This window comes from Polyodon spathula, chromosome 13 (assembly GCF_017654505.1).
Source record: "Polyodon spathula isolate WHYD16114869_AA chromosome 13, ASM1765450v1, whole genome shotgun sequence".
Lineage (NCBI taxonomy): Eukaryota > Metazoa > Chordata > Actinopteri > Acipenseriformes > Polyodontidae > Polyodon > Polyodon spathula.
Genome location: NC_054546.1, coordinates 31,699,704 through 31,715,932, shown reverse-complemented (window position 1 = coordinate 31,715,932; position 16,229 = coordinate 31,699,704). Strand labels below are relative to the sequence as shown.

Below are 16,229 nucleotides of genomic sequence, written 5' to 3'. Positions count from 1 at the left end.
AATAACTTAACTGAATATTTTAGCTGTATTGCTTTACCCAGAATACAAATCATGGTAAGTGTTAAGAGTTGCCATCTTAATATTTATGTAACCACTTGATCCATACTTTCTTGGGGACTATAAAAATACAGCCCAGCAACTTCAGTTACCATTTAGCCATAGTGTATATACAATAATATATTTGTAAAGCTTTGATCAGTGTCCAGGAGAAATTATTACAACACTGCAGAAAAACATTGTATAGTATACATCTTTAGACTTTGGCAAAAAAGGAAAACCCAATCCACCAAAATGAGGGGGGGGGGGGGGGGGGGGGGGGGGGGGGGGGGGGGGGGGGGGGGGAACGGACTAATAAACTTGATATCCCACAAAAACAAAAAGAAAATGCCATTCACAAAATCTGAACCAACTACCGTTTCTCTTTGAAAAAAATACTGTGGCATATCAAGCTTCCACCACCTTAACTCTCCTGTGTTATTGGTCCTTAAAGGGTTAAAAAGAAAGACCAGAGCAGAATTCCTCAGCCCAGCCAGAGCAGACCTAAATGGGCTCTGTGGTCACTGCCCTGTCTGGAGCTGGGGCTCCATGCTGCCCAGGAAGGGGGAGAAGGAGGAGCGCACAGTGCGATTCATGAGTGGCTGCTGCAAGCGGAAGTTGTTCACCATGCTCTTCTGCTCCTCCTCGTCAGCAGATGTGAAGAGCAGGCTGCGGAATACAGCCAACTAGAGAGAGAAAAAAAAACTTATATCAAGAGTTCAGGCAATGTCATTTTATTCAGCAGATACTGATTTTACAAGGCTGCACAGGAATTTCTAACCATATACTTCACACACATGCAGGTTTTGACATCTTTATTACAGAATAATAAAGAGTAATAAATCGGGCCTGCATTGAAAGAAATACTGAATTGCACTGCAGGGTATTATTATTTTTATTTATTTTTTTAAAGCAAGTCTAAATCGCAGTTCAGAGTATTAACGAATATGATTCTGCCGCAGAGCATGTAATATGTTCTATTCCACAGCAGAGGGCAGAGTAGAGCAAAAGGGAAAAGGAATCAATAGAGCGTTCCAAGGTCAGGCATCATAAGCATACTTGTTAATACTGGTCGTCTTATTTATTTCAGTTGTGAAATGCCTATAGCAAAGTGGAACATTCCAACTCAGCAAAATACAGGATCATCCCAGTGCTCACCTGACCATGGCTGACTTCTATTGGCTTCTTCTTGATGATCCAGGCAACAGACTCTGTCAGAGGCGGGGTGGTCAGAGAGCCGGAGTAGGTCCAGTAATCCAGACAAGTGGGCAGCAAACAGCTGGGGTTAAAGCCGGTAAACTCGACAACGCTATCCTGAAAGAGCAGTGTTTGTAGTTTGTCCTACTTTGGAGCCCCTGGATTAGCACACATCTTGGACTACCTTACCCAAGGTAATATTTGTAGCAGTGTTAGTTTACATTTCACAATCTAAGATTAAACACAGTTAAATTGGTAACCACTCAGAATAACCCACATTAACAAGCACTCCCATAAGAGTTATAAATAAAGGACTTCATTAAGACTACAACACAGATGTGTACATGGAACAAATAAATGACTCAGCACAGTATAGTTTGAACTGTTGTAAACTATTAATATCCCGAAATATTAGGCAGTTCACGATTAGTGCTGATTTGTTTTTACTGTGGCATACTGCAGGGTAATGGTTTGTTGTCTTGACAGGGCCATCCCCAAGCATTATTGTCCAGGTAGTATGTACATTAATTAATTCATTCATTCATTCTCTTCCTACCTTGTGTCTCACAGCAGGCAGGGCATCCACCAGCTTTTGCAGTCCTTCATGTCTTTTTCCAATCTGTAAGCACAGACAAACATGGATTGTAATTAACCAATGGATGATTAACACAGATCTATGTACAACTGGATGCTTGTCTAGATGTGGCTGTCACAGTTAGACACGGTATTCACTGTGTCCCCTCTCACAGGCAATATCACCGAAGAACGAAAGTGCCATTTAACAAATACGATTAGCCTTTCCCAAGCTCCCTCAACAAAGATAAAATCTACTAGTGGAACATTCTATTAATTGCTTTACGTTCATATAACTGTAAACAGTTGCCATCCATTTTCAAAGTGAATTCAATATTACATCTTGTGACAGACTGGCAAGTGGTGACATCAGGCCAGATGCAGGAACAGAAAAAACAAAAGGCAGTACTGCAGGCAAAAGATGCTTGCGGCGCCATTTATTAAAACAAAAATAAATAAAATGTTTAAACAGAAAACTCTGCTCACAGAACGAAAATAAAAGTTTTAAATAAAACAAAATCGACCACAAAAACACAACAAAGCCAAAGTCAGGCTGGGCAATCAATCGCCTTCACTGATCTATATGTTCCAGTTTTAAATTTCTCTCTCCTTGCTCGCTCTCGTTCTGCCTCGAGAACACCCACCCTACTGCAGAGAGCTGCAGGCTTTTATGCAGATGACCATCTCCCGATTAGCAATAAATTAAATAATTAATTCATAGGGAGATGGCCACCTTCTGCACAAGGTTTTTAATTGTGGATGGGACTTCCCATCCACGCTACAAAACACAAAAACAAAACAAAATGCACGGCTATCCCATCATATTTACACATACATAAATAATAACAAAACACACGGCGGTTTGCCATAATACATACAAATACATACATAAATAAATAAATCAAATAAAACACAGGGGCGGAGCGGGAGACCCCATTCTAAAAAAAAAACAATACGTTTAAACAGCAGGGCTTTCCTACGGCCCTGCTACACATCTTCTTTTGAACAAGGAATCTGTGAGCTTGCTTTTAAAATCCATTTTAAGGAAATGTATGTATTAATGTATCAATCACAAGTGTTATGAAATCTATAATAAAAACTGACAGTTAATCAACTTACCTTTAAAAACACTGCTACCACTGCTAGCCCATCACCCTCCATTACAGCTTCTTCAAAGCTTTTGTATTTGCTTGAATTCCAGTGTACTAAATGTAGCTGAAATATAGAATATAAAGTCCTGTTTATATTATGATCTAGATTAGTTCATCATTAGCCAATCAGAGTACATATCGATTAACCAAGAGGATGCTTTGTCAGAACACAGTTCAAAACCACATGGGTTTGAGTTTAAACTCAAATCCGGAACAGCAACATAACTAGACAATGGACACCTGAAGCACATTCTGATGAGATGTAGTCTATACCATTTATTAAAAATGTATTAAAAGGCTCCCACTGCCTTTAGATTTATGGTGATATGCAGAGACGCCACCACACACCTCAGCAGGGAAGAGTGTGCCATCGATAGTGTGTTCGGAGCCCACAGCATTGCTCTCCCCCCAGTGGAAATGGAACTGGCACAGTCTGTACTCATTCAGCAGAGGACCGCCACTCAAAGCTGAAATCAGAAACAGGAACATGCATTTACCAAATGCGATCATATCCCTGCTAGCCCATACAGTGTTTTGCTGGAATATCTCCTGCAAAGGTTTAAAAAAATAACAAACACAATGAAACAAAAGTACCATTAAAAAAAAAAAAAAGACAGATGGTTCCTGAGATAGCCTTCCATTAATAAACAGCTCAACCAATAAGGTTACAACAGAGTTTAAACCAGTCAGAAAGTTTATATAACAGCAAATCAACTGTACATGTATTAAGAAAAGGAATTCCCCCAATTCCTTGTTTACTGAACATAAATCGTGGGATTTTAAAAAAGCATGGTACATGGGTACTACTACACAAGTCATGCAATACAAAAGTATTACCTAAGTACACGAAAGAGTGAAAGGAAAAATAAAAGTGGGACCGTGCAACTTTAAACAAAATGCATTTTAAAGGATGTGCCCAAAGCTGAAGACCGCAAACAATTCCAAGATGAGTCGGCTTTTCAGATCAAATTGCACAAGAGTTGTATTTGTCCTCAGATTGAACGTCCAGGTTGAAAAGACAGCAAACTGAAATATCTAGATTGACAACATATATAAATACACTGGTGGTGAACTTGCTTCAGAAGCAGGATTTATATACGCAAATGATTTTGCTTTTTTTTTTTTTAGCAATTTAATTTTAAATCACCCACGCCTACACATCCTTTTTCATTTGTTCCTTAACTAAACAAGTATATACCTGCCCCAACACCTAAATAATTAAAATTTTTTCAGTTTACAGCCAAAAGGATAATATGAACTAAAACATCCCCATGTTAACCCCTTTAGCGTACAGTACACATTACCGAAACTAAAGCTGAAATATATTTCTGCAAGTACATTGGCTATATACAGAAATTACAACATTTTACCTTTGGATTTAAAACAGACCAGTTATTGTGCAAAATATTCTCAGTAATAAACCAGAGTAAATATGTTGAAAAGTAGGTTTTAACAGCTGGGTGTGGGTGTGGCTAGTTTGTTTGTTTCCAACTAAAACTAAATTTGCCCAAGGTTTCTAATAAAAACTGCACATAAGACTAAAACATGGAAGAATGTAGTAAAGAGATACCAAGACATGAAACATTTGTACTACACTGAAGCTTAAATCAACACATTTTAAAACTGGACATTCCGTCGAAAGCTGAAGGGCGCAAACAATTGCAAGATAAGCCTGCTTTTGAAACCTTAATTGCACAAGTTCTATTTGTCCTCAGGGTTGTTGGCAAAATGTAGAGCTCATAGATATGTACATGACTATTTGCAAGACATACTTTTAATCAAAGAAATGAAAGAGATTAGATTTCCAAGACCCTGCTTAGCACATTTTAATAGACTCCACAGCACCTTAAGAAACGTCTGGAAAAAGTAGGTTTTTATAGAGCTTTGAAGACTTCTTGATATGCAACATAGAAATGTACAGCAGTCGGCAAAATTGTGTGGTTTTTAAAAACTAGTCATCAGATCAGCCAGTTTAACAGGCAACAGTGCAGTCACAGGTCGAGCAGTAAACTACCAGAGCACGTTGTGCAAGTTTACACCCCTACACAAATGAAATAATTGTTAAGAATTTAGTACTCTACTACAACCCACACCAACATTTATGACCCTTTGTCCTTGATTGACTGCATGGAATCCCAAAAGCAACATTACAAATATAATTTGAGGCGTTGTATTATTTTTAGGGATGTACCTACCCACCTCCACTTTTTGCAACAACTTCTCCTTTCACTTCAAAATGGGATGTTATGCAAGGGTTATGATTTTGCAAAAAGACAAGAAATACAAATGCTGGGTATCTGTACAGATATGAAGAATACCAAATAAACAGCTTGCACAATTTGGCTTACAGAAATAACGTACCTGTACTTTTGAGAAGACAACTATAAGCCCCACAGATAAAGTTGCCTTTGTGCACAGAGAGCACATTCCAGACTAAGAATTTCACCTTGTAATTAGAATAATGTTCTTTGCATGTACCGTAGTGCTGTTAATACAAATAACAAAAGATAAAGGAGTCCTTTAAAATTCTGATTACGGTGCATTATCTCAGAAATGCCTTTCCTTTGCAGAATTTTTTTTTTTTTTTTCCTTTGCATAGTTCATCCTAAATAAACTGTGCCAAGGAAACTAAAAAGTGGTGTGACTACAAATACCACATCAGATAGGGCACACTAAAAGACCCTTTATTTGAGGATTTATTGTCAGCTGGGGAACACCACAAGCTTGTGGGAATCTGGCAGACAGGCAGATACAGCCCATTATTGTCAAAGTGCTGGAAAAGCACTAACTCAGCAGAAACAGACTAACAAAACATGAACCTGTTTAAACACATCTGCAAGGCAACAATGAAACGTGATCAGTGAGGAAATACATTAGAACTATCCATTGCTAGCTGTGTTACAAATATAAAACAGTGCAGCAATTCCGTGGTTATACATTTAACCCTTTTTTATGATTCATTTTCAAAATTTGACAACTTTTACACCTACAACCAAGCAACTCTTTACCGTTTAAACCATCTGCACCACTTGTAAGAGAAACTTAAACTTGATATATTTCATAACAATTGTAAACTAAACCTGTTATCCTCTTGAGACCCGAGGCTATTTTTTCTGGTGTAATATTAACTTTGGGAATTCTGCATGTTGGACAGAAAAATTAGTTGTTTTTTTTTGTTTGTTTTTGAAAAATATCAAATCGAAGACTTAAATAAGTCCAGCCTTACAACAAAGGAAATAAAGCCTTGTGTGGAAACACTTAAAGCAGCATTCTCTGCTTATTCAAAAAGAAAACTTCAGGAGACTGTCGTTTTCTCATTTCAACTGCTGAGCATTGGAAGTTTTTCAAAGAAGACAATGTTTGTCTTTTCAGCCAAAGTTTCATACATTTCTGAAGGAAAGTATTTTCCAAAATGCTCAATTCTCTTTGAACTTAACTGCAGCTGAAGTGAACACTTGTGGGTGGAATGGTTCTATTAAATGAAGTTATCCTACTTCCTCCACACATCACAAGTGGTAGGAAATGCGCTCTCCTCTGGAGTCACAACAGTCATCACTGCCCTCTGGATCAGAAGACCATCAGCATCAAATAATTCAGCATCAGAATCATTTGAGTTAAAGTTATCTAAAGCAATACTAATTGTCATTCATCTGCCACAGAAAGCTCTATACTAGAAGGTCCTGAAACAAAAAATAAAGAAACAAAATGTATTAATCTATGTAGGCTATGGTACTACTGTATTATGAAATACTACCATACATTTTTATGTGAAAAAAAGTTAGGATTTCTATTAAATAACACATTTGAAAACAAGTATAGAAATTACTTCAAAATCAACTTCAATCCCATTTAAACTTAAATTCCCATTTAACATTCCCACTCGTGGCTCATTTTAATTAGCAGTTTTTAAACTGTCCTGGCTAAACGGTGGTCAGGAGTTCAGATCAAAGTGACAGAGAAGCAGACTGAACCGAAGCTGAAGTGTCTCAACTCCCGGAGAAAGCTGCAGCTCCTCTTGCAGCAAAAAATTAAATACATTAGAAAAGATAACCACGTAACAGGCCTAACATTTATTTACAAAAAAGATTCATACAAAAAATGCTGAATAAAGATGTCTGTGTTATAAAGTGCCAGCGCAGCTTTTCTTCAGTTCAGAAACAGAAGACTGAGAAGTTGTTCACAGTTTGAGCAGCACCTGTACTGTATTTACTGTAGAAATATTGTATGAATAACTAGTGTAGAGAATTGGGTCACTTACTGTGGGAGAGTTATATCCAAGGCACGTTGTAATCAATCGTTATAGCGAGGGAGTACTAGTTTAGTACTGCAAGTAGCTGGACAAGTGAGAGTACACCCTGGGCCTACCCCACAGATTACTCAGAATGCACCAATAAGGAAGTGCTGCTTACTTGATTTGCCTGTGGAGTCATCAAACTCCACCAGGAAGGAGTAACCATTGTTCCAGATCTGTGTGCAGGTGCTGGGGTCGTAGCGGATCTTCAGCGGCTTGAGGTGGGGATCGTGCACGCTATCCCGCAGGGTGATGTTGATGGGAGACTGACGCCTTCCGCCAGGAATTGAGAGGGGGGACTGCCACACAGGGTGCACTGCAATACATACATGGAAAACCCCACATTAAGGATTGGGAATAGGGCCCCTTATGTCCAGTTGACTGCATGTCAATTGAAGTCGATTTGGCTAGAGGTGGTATCAGAAATAGAAGTTAACTGTATTAAGACACACAGAACTGGTTACATTTTACTTCCAAAACCTAGTTATTTCTTGCTAGTTTCATACTGGTACACTTCTTTATTACTATTAGAAATCTACCTCTGCACTTGCTTCACAATATGATCAAACATGTCCAAAGAAGGCATTCTACTATAGACAGGGAAACAGTGTATAAAGGATATAGATGCAGGTGAAAAATTACAGACTGAACCAGACCTGTGTAACTGTTGAAATGTTATCAACACATCACTGCATCCCCTTACATATCTCTGTGAACCTGCTGACATGAATCCGTTTTTATGAGAGGAACACTGCGGGCAAGTACACCTAACCCTTTACTGTAATTGCACACATGGTGGTAGCAATAATTATGTCCCATGACTACATAATATTGTGAATTTTGAAGGATACACTTAATTTAGGTTTGCACTGCAAGCAGAGATTTTGAAGTTTCTTTATTTTCCTTTTTTTTCTTCTTGTAAGACATTGCCGATTGTATCATTTGCTGTTACTAAGCAGTACAGAATGGGCCACTTCAATTTCCAGACTTGGAAGAACTCATGCATTTTTAACATGAAAAGAAAGTATCATTTCTTGTCCAGTGTGCTTCTCTTACATCTCTTAATGTTTGCAAGCCAGTATTCCTCATCTCACTTTTTGTAAGCAGCCCTGCGAAACCTTACTTACGTACAGGTTAGTCTTTGTGAGATTCGCAACATTAGCTGCATCTACAACACTGAACTCTGTTCTGGAAACCACCATCTTAAAATGGATGCACTAAGATCTCATTATTAAAGTCTAGTTGGGGCTGGGACCATCAGCGTTACTCAGTAGGTTACCCATATACCGCTTTACAGTAAACAGACACGCCTAGTTTCTATAAAAATATTCCTAATGTTTAACTGACCCAAATGATCTCATAAAACTCGTCTAAGTCTGATGATCTGTGAAAAGGTAAACAGAATATCCACTGCCTGTATACACAATAAAAAAAGGTTTGAAAAAAACGACATGGCAATATAATATTTGTTAGAGACTTAAACGGTAAATTGCATCTTCTGCAACAATAAAAGGTAACAATTGTAAGATGTTTGATACATCTAAAAACGCATCGATTGATTCAACTCCACGGTTCCCTCAAAGCATCAGATTACATACTTGCGCACTATAGATCCTGGTAGCATTGACACAAGTATACACTGTAACGCGTTTCAAAGTATAACAGTTAACAAATATCAACATGCAGCTCCCAACTCCATACACAAAGATACAATGAAACGTAGCAAAACAAAAAAAGACATATATTAATGCACACAAATGCTGCTTAATAGTTACGCTTCGTTTCACAACCCACAAACTGCTACGATACTGTGTAGGTTTTCAATGCGTTTTGAAAAGGAAAGTCTTACGTTGATGCCTGAGTTTGTAGGAACATCCAGCCAAACTACACTTCCTCACGGGGGTCCAGCGATGAACTGTTACGCTTCTCCTCAGGTGCATGGCTAAGGGAGCCATAATCAACCGAAGAGCAACCATAGTTAAAAACAAAAACGGGTTGTTCGTTTCTCCTTTGTGAAGTTGTCGTACAGTCACAGAAGCAAGCGATGGCACTGGGCATAAATAATGCCAGACATCAGTCCACACACCGATATGTATGAGCTCGCAACATAAACAAAACAAACACACAGCCAAGGCCAGTTCCAGAAAATAAATGGCTGGTGTCGTAAAATAAGTCCATCCCACACCGAATCACCTATGACTCTGTTTAATGTTATTGGCTATCGGGGCCAAACTAGGCGGGCCTCTCGGTAAGAACACCAACAGAACACGTTGACAACAGCAGGCAGGCGAAGCCTATGGGTGGGGGTCCAGTGAGGGTTGTTTTTTCGAAGAATGGGTTCATGATTTTGTTCATGATGTTGTCATTTTTGTTTTTAATGTGCGCTTTATACTTGCACGTCTGTATCGTTTCATGTCGTGTATGCAAGTGATCGGAAAGAACGGGTTTCGTCTTTGACACACCAAAAACGTGTAGTTGTGTTGTGTTGCAACCAACACCAACCAATCAGCTCTGTGCTTTTATAGGGGCGTTGTTTTAACTACTTTCCCCAAGGCTGGCCTGTTATTAGATTAACGTGAACCGTATGAACGGAAATTACTTTATACGCTTGAAATCCCTTTCAGTTTAAAAAATGTAAACATAATTGTACAAACTATAACGTATTTAAGAATGTTGTTGTTACCTAATGCATTATCCTTTTTTATGTATTTACATTTTTGTGTTGCTTTCAAGATGCATAGCAGTTTTCAAACGATATCCAGCAGAATCTATGTCTGTTTAGTTCACACATGACATAAGCTTAATGTGCAAGAAGGCAGTTATTGTACTCCAGGCAGCTAAGACAGCCGGAGTAGTGTTATACAGGTACAGTAAAAAAAAATGGTACTCAGCGCACTGAGCTTACTTGTGCCTTAACATTCTTAAACAACTTCCGCTAAGAAAGCAGGGAAGCGCACATTCAAATTTGATACATTATGCTGTTTTCGGTCTTTTAAATCTTTTTAAATTGAATTTATCATATTTTCCAATCTTTTACATATAGTTGTTAATGTATTAATATATCATATTTTTCCATCGTTAAGAAAATACTATGCACATATTCATCATAGCGATACATTATGTCTTGTACTTTTTTTTTTTTTTTTTTTTTTTTTACTTGTGCAACTTTGCGGTGGACTTCTCATTTTGTCTTGTTCGTCGTGAATTGTTTTTTTTTTCTTTTTAGAGAAATTGTCTGTTTCCAATTTAAGTTTGCAAAAAAAATATGTATAATTTATGGTAAATGTACCTCTGCTTGACAGTCGGAAAACACCCATCAGAGCGCAATTGATTGCACCTGTACCAAAATCTTACAGCATACCACTTTCAACGTGACAGCGGACAGCTTTGTGACATTACACAGGTCAAGTTTTTGGTACACATACCACATTCTGACAATGTACCACTTTCTAACACTACACCGGTATACTGTTTGAAAATGATAACAAACTTGAAAGTACAAGGTGAACCAGAATAGACAGAAGGCACAGATGGTATCTTTATCTCATAATTCTTCTTCTTCTTCTTCTTAGTAGTAGTCCGCTGCCGTTCGTGCTGCTGCTTACTCGCGAGCAACATCACTTACGTGTACATAAGCAACGTGTATTTGTATTATTCTTATTTAAATTATAAAAACACGATTACTGTTCCTTATAATGTATTTTTAAACTACATATGAATGTTTTATTCAATTTATATGGCTTACCTGTAAAATAATAGGATTTTCAATCAAATAAACAAGTAGCTATGGTGACGTCACCAGTAAATTATCAAATTAGTACCATCGAAGGTTCGAACCTTCCTTCAGTTATCTGTTCTGAAACTTCGAAGGTCAAAATGTACCCTTCGTTGCAGCCCTATTAGTGCTTATAATATGTAAGAAAATATTAAAATTTATGGTTAGCAGTAATTTATCAGTCCTCTAGTCAGAGTTAAACATTTATTACTTTATAATTTACATCTGATATTCGGCAAGGTTTGATGCTGAATGAGTTGTTTCCAGTGACTAAATTATATAATAAAATTAGTTGAATTAGAATATAATTCATATCAATATAAAAATAAAAACATGAAAGGTGGTCCTTACTCAATAGTACATTCCGAACTTAATACAGGTTTTATCGTCGTAATACGGTAATTTCATTATTGCGAAACAAATGATGAAAGATGTACCCAAAGGATCAGTGTCAACATCTGATTTTCTCACGTATACACAGTAAATGATAAACTCCTGTTCTTTCAAGGTTTTATTGCTGTACACGTCGATGGATATCATAGCAATTACTTTAGCCTATAAAATAAATAGCAAGCGAACACCTGAAACTGTTTTTTTTTTTTTTTTTTTAAATCACCATAGTATAACTTAGTGCATTATAAAAAGTATGTCGATAGTTACGTACATTGATACAAAACACGGTAAATTTAACTTACTGTTATTTCTGTTTCAGGTTTCAAATGAAACAGTTACAGCACTCTGGACTTGCCAAGACAACTGCAGTAAAAGTAGGCATGACCACTTCCTCAGCCAGTTACTTCTACTTCTACTTTGTCATAAAACTTTTTCATTTAAGGTTTGCTTTGAACTGTCATCCAGCAGCTGGAAGAAATCACAAAAACTACAAAGATACAGTACAATATGAGGTTTCAAATTGGGAGAGTTAATTTCCAATATAGCTGAGCTTACATTTGGGGGATGTAATCTAACTGGTGTTTATGGTAAAGGACGCATAATGTAGTAAACAGAAATATAATAATATAAGTGATTTGTAACATTTACATAAATCTTCTGTTATAGGTCAGATATACACCAACGGTTTAATTGCAACTGGAAGCACAGGAACTATAGCACAGGAAATGATCAGGTACATGCCTAAGGTCTATATAGGATCTAAATTAAAATTATAAATAATGTTTTGTTTAATGGGTAACAATATTACACTTTAGGGCATTGCTGAATGCAATGTCATTTTTACTCATTACAAGCATTTTGTCATTACTTAGATGCACAATACAAAAATAATGATTAAAAAAAAAAAGTACTAGCCTAGTGGATTCACAGGGTGCCTTCTGCCAGAACAGCACGTCATATGATTGAGTTTTAAAATCCACGTCTGTCAAAACTTCAATGAGGAATGAGGAAATGCTCATGCAGTAAATCACATGCTAGCTTTCTGAGTGAATGTTGCAGTTAATGCCTTGATTGGTTAGACCGACGAAGGATTTAATTTCTAGAAGTTATTTCACACGCTGTGAATGTAGAGCGAGGTGACCTACTTTTTAAAGTTTTGTTACATCAGATTGGTTGAGATATTGAAGGCTACATCTTGGATACCCTTGTTAATTGTGTTAGCTATTTGTTATTATGAGGTATAACTCTACTTTAAATGGAGATCATGGAGACATTCTTTTTCATAGAACTTGCTTCTGTAATGTTATGCTTACATCTTCGTGGGGGGGGGGGGGGGGGGGGGTTGTATGTTACTGTATGTAAGGTATAAAAAAAAACAAAATAAAAAAACAACAAACATGTAATCTTCAAGAGAAATGTTTCTGTTTAAATCGCTTTAGAAGAGCATTATTCATCTAGTAAGTTTTCAGCGTACATTATTACTTTTGATAACCAAGCGATATTGTACATAAATAGCAGAAATATTGTATAAATAATTATATTAATGGTATTGTATAATATCTGTATTCTGGAAAAACAAGACTACAGACAACAATACTGTTTTAAGAGTAAGTAGCTTCAAATTGCATCTTCTTTGTGTTTGTTCACATACTTTTATGATGCTTGAGGTCAATCAGATTTATTTATTATTTTATGTTTTTGCAATGATTTTGATGTTTGCAGTATATCTGTGTTTTATTGCTACCTCAATTATTGTATTTTTTGATAAGCTTTTGTTCACGTGCTGTTACTTCAAATATAGTTTTCCTGCTATAGGCAGAGGCTAGTTCACCCAGTGTCTTTATAGTGGTGAGCACCAGTACACAGATTTCTAGCAAAACAAAATGAATAATGCAAACGTCGTAAAAAGAGGTCGATATGTGAAGCTCTTTTAGACTCCTATCAACTCTGATAGTTTGGCCACGCGTCACAATGACGCAGGAAATTATGTTAATAATGTGTTTTTCTGTATATATGTGACCACCACGTAACTTAGGAAAAGTTGTAAAATTTCAATATGAAAAAAATACAGGTTTAATACTGTATCTTACAGTCAGAACTTTGGCCTGCACGATAATAAGATTCATATCGTGAAACACGGGGGTTGGCAATTAGCAAAAATTATGTCCCTATTCTACAGGTATGCGAGTGATGGATTTCCGAGTGAAGTGAAAAAGCTTCCCAGACAAACTTCTGAGGTCCAACTTCAATACTGTAGAATGAATAATGTCAGTGTGTGGCAATACAACACCAACAGCATTAGTGGAAACAATATAGCATATTACTAACTGTAAGTGTATACGCTGTACAATGCGTGCACTTTAAGATACCAGAAGAACAATTCACATTACTGTACTGTAGGCCTATGTTAATGTCGAGCAGTCCACGTCGCAGTTACAATGTCATTGTTCACATAAATGGTGAATTCTAAAATGAAAACGGTACAAGACACCCGAGTCTAATATGTAGTACGCAGGTTTAAATACTGTACTAGTACTACTAAAACAAACAAAAAAAAAAACTGCAAAGCTTAAGAAATAACAGCTGAATAGAAGAAAAAAAAATGCAGGTCGTCTTGACTCCCAACTCGCTCTTGAACTAGGTCACTCATACATAAATTAATGAAACTACATTTTCCCTTCTGTTATTACAACCCCCCTCTCATTCGATCCTTTCGCTTGGCTACCGCCCTCTGTCTGGTCTCGACTTTTCTCGTCTAGTCTGGTCTGGTCTGCCCATTGCACCACCGCCACTGACCGCACCTCCTCCGCAAAGCGCCAGGCTTCCGACTGCCGCGCAGCGAAGAACACAGACACACACAGCCGGAGAAATAAACGGGGGATTTTCTCGCGAGGAAGGACGCCATTATCGGAATTCAAACAAACAACACGAGAATTCATCATTCACACGGTAATATAAACCAAACTGACGCGGTCAAACCTGCACACCGGGAGCCTAGGGGAGTTCGAGGGCAAGGGATTGAATTATATTTTCAGAAATAACAACCAAAAAATAATTGTTTTATTAATGACCTTAAGAAGTTAATTCAGCGCCTGTGCTCATTGTAGTGCTAAAGCAGCAAGGCCCGAACAAGTTCTAGTTTTCAACCGATTGTACATTTTTGTATCCATGAAGATTTACTCAAAAAAAATAAACTGAAAAAAAAAAAAAAAATCCAAACGTCTTTTTTATTTTTGCTAACGGTTGCGTTTTCTTTTTCTTTTATTTTTTTAAATACTAAACTACACTTTCGGCTTGTTTGATTAATAGAAGTTGCTTGTTTTACGCTGTTTTATTTGCGTGAAGCGAGGCCTAAATTCAGCAACGCTTTAAATAACAACCATTAAGAATACATTTATGCAATACTAATATGTCATTATAAACTATATTGTTTAAACATTTCGAGTTTATTGTTGAAACTACTAATGCAGAAGAATGGAGCTCCTTATTGTTATTTTATTATCGGTTACAAGTTTGTTTGAAGTGTAGTTATTTTGTCGGTTCTATTTTACAGTTAATATGACGTACCTTTCAACTCGTCATTACGTGCATAAACTGTATTTTCTAAAAAAAATGTGTTGTTGTATTATAATAACTAAACCTATAGTGACTACCAGGCTATGGAAATTTGTCCTAAGAGTCACTTAACTGTTTTAGAGAACTAGGTGTAAAACTACAAGTTCAGCATCAGTCAATATAGGGGACAACATCTTTCTTCTCATTGAATGAATGAAACTAGGTTTTTTGCCATAGTTTGTTTGGTCAATTAAAGACATGTATTTATATTGCTTAGGAAAGGCATGGTTCTTTAAGAACAAGTTAAGTTTTGATTTAAAAAACATAATACAATAAAAACATTTGTTGTGTGTATATATGTATATGTATGTGTGTGTGTGTGTATATATGTATATATATATATATATATATATATATATATATATATATATATATATATATATATGTGTGTGTGTGTGTATATATTTAGGGTACAGTTTGGCAAGCAGAGCGCTTCTGAGATTATATATATATATATATATATATATATATATATATATATATATATATATATATATATATATATATATAATACACACAAGCATCTGTCCACTGCAATGCTTAACCCCAATGAGGTGCCGACCATATAAGGCACATATACTAAAACAAAAGAAAGTCTGTTTGGGCTTACGCTCATTTCTCAAATCGATCCACCAACCTTAGTTTATAGATTGAAGTCCAAAAGACCAATTGGCCGCACACTCAAAAATCAGGACAACATTTATTGCAGTCTTCTAAAAAAGATTTTCTTCATTTTATTAGTTAAAACATGTTTTTTACTAAACCGAGCAAACAAACAAATAGGTTTTTGTCAAGTTCACCAGATTGTCAACCCAAACAGACTTTATTTTGTTTGTGTGTGTGTGTGTGTGTGTATATATATATAATTATATTACAGGAAGCTATGTTGTCCAGTGGTTAAAGAAATGGGCAAACCAGTAGGTCCCCAATTCAAATCCAAGCTCAGCCATAGACTCCATGTGTGACCCTGAACCAGATTCCCAGGATATGGGAGTCTTTTTCCTGCAGTGGTATTCAGCTGCTGCAAAAGTACAAAACAAATAATTATTTTCAACTCAGTGATGATCATAACTGACAATGGGATAATTGGTGAGCTAGTTTAACCAAGGTTCTTATGGTAGTGCTTTGGCAGAAATCATTTTGAACGAACCCTTTGTGTGATTGACATTTTGCTGTACTTGCTTCTTTCTGAACATTC

At 36.7% G+C, this 16,229-nt stretch overlaps 2 protein-coding genes across 4 annotated transcripts in view; one reads left to right on the top strand and one right to left on the bottom strand.

Annotated features, from left to right (window-relative positions):
• Positions 1-435: 435 nt before the first annotated feature.
• LOC121326272 (carbonic anhydrase 5B, mitochondrial-like) lies at positions 436-11,805 on the bottom strand. 2 transcript variants are annotated; one of them, XM_041269512.1, is made up of 7 exons: positions 11,719-11,805; positions 7,367-7,564; positions 3,306-3,424; positions 2,926-3,021; positions 1,790-1,852; positions 1,195-1,350; positions 436-722 (listed from the first exon to the last, which is right to left on the bottom strand). In XM_041269512.1, coding segments are annotated over exons 1-7 (798 nt in total). In that variant the 5' UTR covers positions 11,720-11,805; the 3' UTR covers positions 436-557. The 2 variants fall into 2 exon arrangements, with proteins under 2 accessions (XP_041125446.1, XP_041125444.1); XM_041269510.1 differs by lacking the exon at positions 11,719-11,805 and adding an exon at positions 9,098-9,392.
• LOC121326271 (protein BANP-like) overlaps positions 11,713-16,229 on the top strand; it is a 126,217-nt gene continuing 121,700 nt past the window's right edge. Inside the window, exon 1 of one of the 2 annotated variants that reach the window (XM_041269509.1) lies at positions 11,713-11,790. The gene's annotated coding sequence lies outside the window, so the exon portion shown is untranslated. Of the gene's footprint in view, positions 11,791-13,196; positions 14,366-16,229 lie in introns of those variants that run through there. The other variant, XM_041269508.1, reaches the window with a different exon arrangement.

What these genes read in the sequence shown, in the direction of transcription:
- LOC121326272 (XM_041269510.1), bottom strand. Translation starts at nt 9,224, where the DNA reads ATGGTTGCTCTTCGGTTGATTATGGCTCCCTTAGCCATGCACCTGAGG. An exon ending in GCACACTCTTCCCTGCTGAG is followed by an intron (nt 3,022 to 3,305) that starts GTGTGTGGTGGC and finishes TCTATATTTCAG; the next exon opens with CTACATTTAGTACACTGGAA. An exon ending in TGGTAGCAGTGTTTTTAAAG is followed by an intron (nt 1,853 to 2,925) that starts GTAAGTTGATTA and finishes CTGTGCTTACAG; the next exon opens with ATTGGAAAAAGACATGAAGG.